The 10,011-nt window shown below is 34.7% G+C and overlaps 1 protein-coding gene across 1 annotated transcript; it reads left to right on the top strand.

Annotated features, from left to right (window-relative positions):
• Positions 1–6,548: 6,548 nt before the first annotated feature.
• On the top strand, positions 6,549–9,525 carry penka (proenkephalin a). Its single transcript, XM_042719289.1, has 3 exons — positions 6,549–6,768; positions 7,063–7,200; positions 8,391–9,525. Exons 2-3 carry the CDS (start codon positions 7,066–7,068, stop codon positions 8,979–8,981), a joined length of 726 nt encoding a protein of 241 aa, XP_042575223.1. The 5' UTR covers positions 6,549–6,768; positions 7,063–7,065; the 3' UTR covers positions 8,982–9,525.
• Positions 9,526–10,011: the final 486 nt, after the last annotated feature.

Here is a 10,011-nt window from a genome sequence, read left to right as displayed (position 1 = left end):
TTTACTGGTGATTCCCATATATACTCTGGGCAAGTGTTAATTTTAACTCTGAGGGAGTTAAATCCACTCTTTAAAATTTGCTAGGTGCATCTCCATAAATTAGAATGTTGTGGAAAAGTTCATTTATTTCAGTAATTGAAAGTCCTCTTTTCAGATGAGAGGAAGTTTTGTATTTCATTTGGAAACCAGGGTCCTAGAGTCTAGAGGAAGGGTAGAGAAGCTCTCATAGCCCAAGTTGCTTGAAGTCCAGTGTTAAGTTTCCACAGTCTGTGATGATTCAGGGAGCAATGTCATCTGCTGGTGTTGGTCCATTTCTTTTTTTTCTGAAAACCAAAGTCATTGCACCCATTTACCAAGAAATTTTTCCTGCTGCTGACCAGCTTTTTGAAGATGCTGATTTCATTTTCCAGCAGGATTTGGCACCTGCCCACACTGCCAAAATCACCAAAAGTTGGTTAAATGACCATGGTGTTGGTGTGCTCGACTGGCCAGCAAACTCACCAGACCTGAACCCCGTAGAGAATCTGTGGGGTATTGTCAAGAGGAAAATGAGAAACAAGAGACCAAAAAATGCAGATGAGCTGAAGGCCACTGTCAAAGAAACTTAGGATTCCATACCACCTCAACAGTGGCACAAACTGATCACCTCCATGCCACGCCAAATTAAGGCAGTAATTAAAGCAAAAGGAGCCCCTACCAAGTATTGAGTACATGTACAGTAAATGAACATACTTTCCAGAAGGCCAACAATTCACTAATATATATATATTTTTTTGGGTCTTAAGTATTTTAATTTGTTGAGATAGTGAATTGGTGGGTTTTTATTAAATGTGAGCCAAAATCATCACATTTAAAAGAACCAAAGACTTAAACTACTTCAGTCTGTGTTAAAAGAACCAGAGACTACTTCTTGACAATTTGAGTTGAATTACTGAAATAAACTTTTCCACGACATTCTAATTTATTGAGATGCACCTGTGTGTGTGTGTGTGTGTGTGTGTGTGTGTATATATATATGTATATATATATATGTATATATATATATATATATTATATATATATATATATATATATATATATTAGGGCTGTCAAATGATTAATCACGATTAATCACATCCAAAATAAAAGTTTTGTTTACATAATATATCTATGTGTACAGGGTATATTTATTATGTATATATAAATACACACACATAAATTATATATTTAGAAAATATTTACATGTATATACATTTATATATTTATATTCTTATATTTTATATTATATATAAATATATTTAATATATAAACATAACATATTCTTCTTAAATATATAGCATGCATGTGTGTGTATTTATATATACATAATAAATATACACAGTATACACACATATATTATGTAAACAAAACTTTTATTTTGGATGTGATTAATCGTGATTAATCATTTGACAGCCCTTATAATATATATATCGTGATTAATCATTTGACAGCCCTTATATATATATATAATTTATATATATATATATACATAAGTGATAGCAACGATTAAAATTTTTAATCGCAGTTAATCACATTATGCACAAAATTCAATAATGAATTCAAAAGTAGTGTATTATGCACTTTTTCATTTAAAAGTACTGCTATATGAACAAAAGTGCAATAAAATTTGGTTTACAAACACTTTAAAAAAATAAGGTGATTTTTTTTATAACAGTATTCCTTTTACACAGTAGCAGTTAAAATATTTATTTATAAATCTCAGCTTATATCATCAATGTAATCAAATTAAATATAAAACTAAAGCTATCTTCCACTGCCAGGGCATTAACGTTTTTATAGAAAATATTTTACAGTTTGTCTTTGAAAAACAAGTCCAGTGCCTCGGTCATAACATTATAACAGAGACCTTAAAGTAGAGACCTGCATTATCGTGGGACCTAATGCAGCAGAGTGCAGCGACAACACTTGATAGCTGAGTGTTTGCAGGTAGACACTCGTGTGTGCGGGGAGGGGGAATAAGGGTGTATCACACTAGGCAATCTTAACCATGTTGCAGTGCGTTTGACCCCATAGCCCGGTTCGTTTAAAGGGGTGGTTGACCTTTTTTTTTTTTTTTCTAGGCTTGATTGTGTTCATGATTTGTTTTTTAAAACAACGCATTACTTTTTCACATAATTTACCTTTATTCCACACCATTCTGTCCCTTCTCTGACAAACACCTTAATTATTTCCTATTATTATGAAGCCCCTCCCTCAGAAATACACGATGGGCTGAGATTGGTCAGCTGGCTCAGTGTGCTGTGATTTGCTAAACAGCCTCTAGAGCGCGTCTGAACATCCCGCCCCTCAAGCTCAGAATGTGCTCCGGTTGTATTGTAAACAATGACATCCTCTATATTGCTTATCAATTAGAGCCTGGTTGAGACGCAGAGAATATTAATGAAGGGGATCGCACAGAACCTGTGCAAGCACGGCTCTTTTTATGTATGTTTGTTTGTTGTTGTCTCATACTTTTAGATACGCTGTTGTTTGTAAATGCTACTGCTTCTGTTAACTTTTAATATACGGTTTTATTCTGATTAAAGCTTTAATACAGCACAGCAACCGTACGCGCATCCATGTATAACGCATCTCATTGCTATGTGAAAATAAGTGTATAAATGGAACAATTTGTTGGAGCTGATCTGATGATCTGAATGAGAGAGAGAGAGATGCAAAGCATAGAATTGTTAGAAGACAGAATCGCGATTCATATATGAACAGATTTTTACATGCACCCAGGGGCGGATTTAGTGATTTGGGGGCCCTAGGCAAAATACAGGAATGAGGCCCTATACAATTTCACACATTTACAACCTTGAGGTTCCTTTCACTGTTGTGATGCTCGCTGCTGACTGTGTCCCATAGTTGTATCCAATCTTTTATGTTTTTCATGTACATGTTATAAATAAAGGATTTCTTTAATGTAGTAGATCCCTTGTTCACATTTAAACCGATTATATTAGTATTAGTGTAGGTTGGACACTGGTGCTTTGGGGTAATTTTCAATACGCAGTTGTCTACACAACACCAGGCTGTCTAATTCAAAACTTTAAAATATACATTTATTTTCTATTTATTTTAAATTACACATTTAAATTAAACTGAAGGAAATTATACATTTACACACTTAAGGGTTATTTCAAGAAAACATGAAGTGTGCCTGTGTGGAAAGTGACATGGTCCTTCTTGGGTCCTTCACAAAAACAAGTGAGCACCATTTAAAAAAATAAATAAATAAATAGGCCCTATATAATATGAAAGTGAAAGTCGTGACATTTGCCAAGTATGGTAACCCATACTCGGAATTGGTGCTCTGCATTTAACCCATCCAAGTGCACACTCACAGCAGTGAGAAGTGAACACACCGTGAACACACACCCGGAGCAGTGGGCAGCTATATCCAGCGCCCGGGGAGCAACTGGGGGTTCAGTGCCTTGCTCAAGGGCACTTCAGCCATGGGTATAGAGGGTGGAAGAGAGCGCTGTTCATTCACTCCCTCCCACCTACAACTCCTGCCAGCACCAAGACTCGAACCTGCGACCTTCGGGTTACAAGTCCAAATCTCTAACCATTATTTGTAGGGCCCTATGAAATCAGTTTAATTTTTTACAAATTAGCCTAAGTTTCATTTTTTCCAAAATCTTTTTTTTTTTTTTTTTTTTTTTAGTTTACATTTTTCTGGATTCTTTTTTTTTTTTTTTTTTAATCATCTTTCTGAATGATTATATTAAATTTTAACAAAAAACATGTGGAATTAATTAAAATCATGAAACTTGTTTAATTTAACTGCAATTTAGGCCTATTAAAAGTTTAACAAAAATTACATTCTTTGGGTCCAAATTCTGCGCTTTCTATTTAAAATTTTATGCATTCCATTTTAATGGTTTAATCAAAAACAATAAAACTTAATTTATTAATTTGTTTACAATAATAGGGCCCTATGAAATTTTATTTTTATTTTTTTATTTTATTTACTTATTTTTTAGAAATTCTGTGTTATGTATTTAAAATTTTCTGGTAATCAAATGAAGGCAAAAACATTAATCTATATTTTATTCCAATTAATTGAACAAACCCTTTCATTTTTGTACATTCAAAGTGCTACATAAAAGAAGTTTATTGTGTAATGAGCAATGTCACGGAATTCGTCAAATATTGAATGAATAAATCAAATGCAATACAGTACACTTCAATCAAACCGCGATATGGGCTAGTGTATGTGAATATGCATTGCACATGCTTTAGTAGCAAACGAAACATGCGTCTGTGGCATTCATTCCTCACATTCATCATTACTCAGTAAATTCCATTTTTATGAGTAAATTCCCGGGATTCCGTCCCCATTTGCTACATCGCAGAAATCCCTACTTTTGCTAATAAGCACGTTCAACACAGATGCAACTGACAGTTGTCGTGATAATGAAATATACAGCCACCACTTATTCGTACACACTGAACGCACATCACGCATATAAAAAGAATTTAAGGGGGCCTTTGGCTTTTGGGGCCCCAAGGAGGTCGCCTACCTTTGCCTAATGGTTAAGTCCGCCTCTGCATGCACCAGTAGTTATCTCTTTCTCTTCTCTAAAGGCTCGGTTGGAAGAGGTGAGCCAGAGTGAAGTTCAGTTATATATGTGTGTGTGTGTGTGTGTGTGTGTGTGTGTGTATGTGTATGTGTGTATGTATATATATATATATATATATATATATATATATATATATATATATATATATATATCTCAGTGAGTGGACCGCAGAACTTATGATACATGCAGCATGATTGCCTTAACATTTCTGAGTGGCAAAGGTTATAGATCTGCAAAGCAATATATTGTGAGATGGCTGTGTTAGATTGTTGTGTTTGACTTGTAAATAATGAATCAAAATGTTAAAAAAAAATGTTATCAAATATATGGAATCGAGTGTGCTTTTCTAGTGTGTTTTTCTGTGTTGTGTTTTCGTGTTTGTCTGTATGTTTATTCAGAACTATTGAGCAACGGACTTTCATAATAATAAAAAACTGCATTAAAGCACGATAAAATAAGGCAGCGGCTATTTGCACTAAGTGTAAATAGCATCTATCACTAAGAAAATATGCTATTTTCACGTAGTGAAAATAGCAGCATTTTTAGTGATATGCTATTTACACTAAGTGCAAATAGCTATAGATTCTATTTACACTGTTAAAATAGCAGGATTTTCTGCTATCTATAGCTACTGCTTATTGCAAATAGTGGCAATTATCTGCACCTTAGTATTGTTGTACATTATAAAACAGTATGCAATAATAACTTACTGAGTGTAAATTTTTATTTTAATTCAAATTATTAAATGGATGCCACCTTATTGGGATAATAAAGCCCTCCCTACACCTACCCTAACACTACCTGTTAATTTATGTTCAAATTTTTGATTATTTCCTTCATTTTTATTGAAAATAAATGCTTTTCTGATGTGATTTGAAATTTGAAAAGGGAGAAAAAAGTTAACCAAGAGGTGGATTCGAACCCGGGTCGATCACGTCAAAAAGAACACAACACACATTTTACCATCTGTGCCACTAGAGCTGATGACTAATAACTGTCTTGTGTAATGTTGACTATCCAAATCACATGTTGGTGGGCGGAGTTAGTGTAAATAGCCCCTGCCAACAAGGCAGTATATTGAACACATGAAGAAAGGGAGGTGCAAAAAGGCATGGAAGGTAATAAGTCAGTAATAAGAAAGCAATCCTGCCCCTAATCTGTGGAAATTAATATTAGCTGGTTCAATCCCAACACCTACAGTACAAGGATGATAAAGATAAAACAAGTATGGACATTTCAGCAAGACAATAAAAAAAATAAAAATAAAGCTGCTAGAATGGCCCAGCCAATCACCTGACTTGAATCCAGTAGAAAATAATAACTAAAGATCAAAGCTCATAGAAGAGTCCCACAGAACCTTCAAGATTTGGAGACACTGTGGAAGAATGGGTCAAAATCACACATGAGCAATGCATGCGACTAGTTTCTCCATACAGGAGGCATCTTGAATCTGTCATTACCAACAAAGGCTTTTGTATAAAGTATTAAATATATTTCAGTAGTTCAATACTTTTTCCCTGTGTCATTCCATTTTATTACACATAACTTTATTTCTGAATTTATTTGTTTTGTTTTATTTGTATGTATGGATTACTTTGGTTGTTACCGACATCTGGGTAAAAAAAAATATGTCAGCAGCACTTTTAGAAACATATTTACTGGGAAAACTGGTGATGTGTTCAATACTTATTTTACCTGGTGTGTGTGTGTGTGTGTGTGGTTATTTGTCTTATTAACTACCAACAGAAATAAATATGCACAGTATGTTATTAGGATTAAATGCACTTGATCAGTTGAAAGTAGATACCCTATGATTCGAGAATCGAAAATTATCACTCATTAATTAATTAATTATTTAACATTAACATTAACATTAATTAATTCTGTGGTCACTCTATTCGTGATGCTTCCTGCTGACGTCAGATTGCAAACGACTTGGTGTCATGAGTGGTCGCTGCTTTAAGTTGTGAGTGACGGTCGTTTCTGAACAGAGCAGGTCTGGAGTTTATCCTCGTGCTGTGAGATACTTTACCAAAGAGGCTTCAACACTCAGTGAAAAGCGACTGGCTAGTGATCTTTTTCTCTTTTTGCTCCCTGTGAGAAGCTGTCCAACATATTCAGCACTATAGTGGACACTGCGAAAGAAAACTACTGTAAACAGGTAAACTAACAGAGGAAAACTTTGTACAGAATTTAAATTAGCACATTGAGAATGATTAATGTAATACACTGGATATATACTAATTTAATATACTGGATGGGTAGTTTGGTCTATTGACGTGTTCTTTCATAAGCAATTGCGCTTATTGCTCAAATTGTGAGCGTGCGTATTATAGACTATTTTTGTAATATATGATATAGTTTACCACATTTAGCCTCTGTCCAATTTGCAAGACTCTGACAGAGATTGTTTCATATTTCCTCATGAAAGTAACGGTTAAATGATTGTTTGCAGCCCATGGCGTTAACTGTGAACTGGTGGACTCTGGCTTTGAGCGCCTGTCTCGTGCTGATGGTTCGCGCCGAATGCGGCAGAGACTGTGCGCTCTGCGTTTACCGGCTGTTCCGTCAACAGAGAGAGATCGACACACTGGTGAGTTTCATCTCCATATATATATATTCAGGTAAAAGTCAACTAATAACGCTAGATAAAACTAAAAGTACATATGTCAGGTCGGGGCAAGTTGTCACGTGATTTAAGTAAAAAAAACATACAATTTATTAATTATAATATTTGTTTACAGTTTTGAATGTTGTATTTTACATTTGTTTGCTGTTTCGTAATTATTTTACAAAATGGCAAGTTCTATTGTGACAACTTACCCCTTGTAGTGTGACAAAATGGTTGTCTATTGGTGAGCTGTATTTTATTTTTCCTGGAGAAAACTGGCAGAAATATTCAGTAGCTTTTTGTAGACAAGCCTTAACAAAAATTGTTCTTAATCAATTTCCCTTGAGGAAAAGAAAAGCATTTAAAAAAATAAATAATAATAATAATAATAATTAATAATAATAATAATAATAATAATAATTAATATAAAACAAATTTTATAAATATACTTACGCAAACTGAATCTAATGTTTTCAGACACTTAAAATAAAAATGTATTATAGTTTAAATGTTTAACCCACATTATTATTATTATTATTATTATTATTATTATTATTATTATTATCATTAATTTCATAATTACTTCTATTGTCTTTGTAATATGGTGTAAAATGCAGCCATTTATGGAAAACTAAAATATAATGCAATTTCTATTTAAACTTGTATGTCATGTATTTAAAATGTATTTGTAATTACATATTTGTCATGATGAAGTTTAGTACAATTAAAATGTATTAATTTTAAATGTAATATTGAATAACACACTACAGTTAAAAAACTGAGTACTTTGCATGCTTTAACAAATTAGTAAACATGTCAAAATAAGTGTACTTTATTTTCATATTTTGTTTATTTATGTGAATGCAGTATACATGCACAAGCGATGTAATTTTCACTTAGTGCTGTTTATGCTATATATCATGATAGTTTTTACTTAGAGATATTTGTGCTGCAGCATAATAGTTTTCAAAAGCAATTCAAAGCAATTTCTTTAAATCTTGTGACAAAGTGACAACATTTTCCACTGTTCAAATTGTCATTTGTAATAACTAGCACTTTTTAATGTGCAGCTGCACTGAACACCAGCAGAATGAACGTGTGCCCTCTGGTGGACCAATTTATTTATTTTATTTTATTTTTTGCTGCATTGATTGCATTCATGTCTCCCATAGACCTGCTCGTTACAATGTGAAGGGACAGTGGACTCCAGAAAACTAGAAATCTGCAAAAACATCCTCAGTGAAGAGGATCGCCTTGCAATGGACAACTTCAAACAAGAGGAAGAGAGTGCAGACCATCTTCTCACCAAAAAATATGGTGGATTCATGAAGCGTTATGGGGGCTTCATGATTAAGAAAGCAGCAGAGATTGGCATGGGAGCCCCAGCTGAGAGTGACAGCACAGAGCCCATTAGTAAGAAATATGGAGGCTTTATTAAGAAGGACAAGGTAGAACGTGGAGCGGAAGACCAACAGGTGGAGCTGTTGAGAGAGATCCTCAGGGTCGGTCTCACCTCTGAGTCAGATGAGCAGCATGATGGGGACATGGTCAAGAGCTATGAGGGATTTATGAGGAGTGTACAGGGTCTAGGTGAGGCAGGGAGAGACATGCACAAGAGATATGGGGGGTTTATGCGCAGAGTAGGCAGGCCTGACTGGTTGGACAACCAGAAAAGCAGTGGGTTTCTGAAACGCACTTGGGAGGATGGAGGCGAGACTGCCCTGCCCAACATGCAGAAGAGATACGGTGGATTCATGGATTAAAATTTAAACATGGACACCCATCCTCAACAATCTGTTCCTACTTTATGTAGAGCTTGCACTGTATTGTACTTGCACTGTAATTTCATGCGAAGCCATTTTTAATTTATATTTATTTTAGGCTGAATATTCCTCCATAATGTGCAGTACGGTTACATTTGTGTTCTCAGGCAATAGGGTTTGTGTTTAACAAAAGAAAAGTGATAAAACATATTTTCCCATTCTCTGTGTTTACAGTGGAATCATCCATCAGATGGGACAAAGACAGAGAACAATAATATAACTACTTTCTGGACATTTTTCACATTGTTTCACATCGCTTTGTTCTCTGAGAATCTCATCACATTAGCTAGTGTGCTTCGCTCCTTAAACATTGAAGATGAGGTTAAATCTGCTGTCTGCACTTGATATGTTAATGATTGATGCATTTCTTTTAAAAAACTTTTCAACAGCTTTTGTTCTTGTTTAAATCAAAGCAACATTTCTGAGCTAGTAGCTGTATACAATACAATAAATTAATCTTACTGCAGAAGTAAAATGGCTCATTGACATATTTCTTTCTCAAATTGCCGGATTGGCTAATCGGGAGCACTGGGAGGATTCCTGGTGGGCCGGTCTGTTTTGGGGCCACGACACCGGTGTTGTCGTGCCACTGGTTTAAACTATGCTGTACTTAGACTGCCTGCACTCACTCTTTTTATATATTATTTTCTCGCAGCCCATATTATGTTCACTAGATCATGTCAGTAACAAATTCTCAATTGATAACTAATCGTTCTTTTTGCGCAAATCATTGTTTTATTTGTAGGTGTTGGAGAAGGCTTTAAGACCAGGCGGAATTCTCTGCTGGGTGCTCCCGCTTCACAGCGAGCGAAAATCTCGATAACTGCACCTTCACCGTCCGCTTTTTAATTTACAAAATCAGTTTGGGTGAATGCAAACTATTTATTTATAATGAGCCCAACATCCAGCACGGCAGGCAAACATTTAATCTACTTGAGGGAAGACATCTTTAATTGTTAGTTAATGCTGT

This window comes from Cyprinus carpio, chromosome B2, assembly GCF_018340385.1.
Source record: "Cyprinus carpio isolate SPL01 chromosome B2, ASM1834038v1, whole genome shotgun sequence".
NCBI classification, from domain to species: Eukaryota; Metazoa; Chordata; class Actinopteri; order Cypriniformes; family Cyprinidae; genus Cyprinus; species Cyprinus carpio.
Note: the sequence above shows the minus strand (reverse complement) of the source record. Positions and strands in the feature narration are given on the sequence as shown.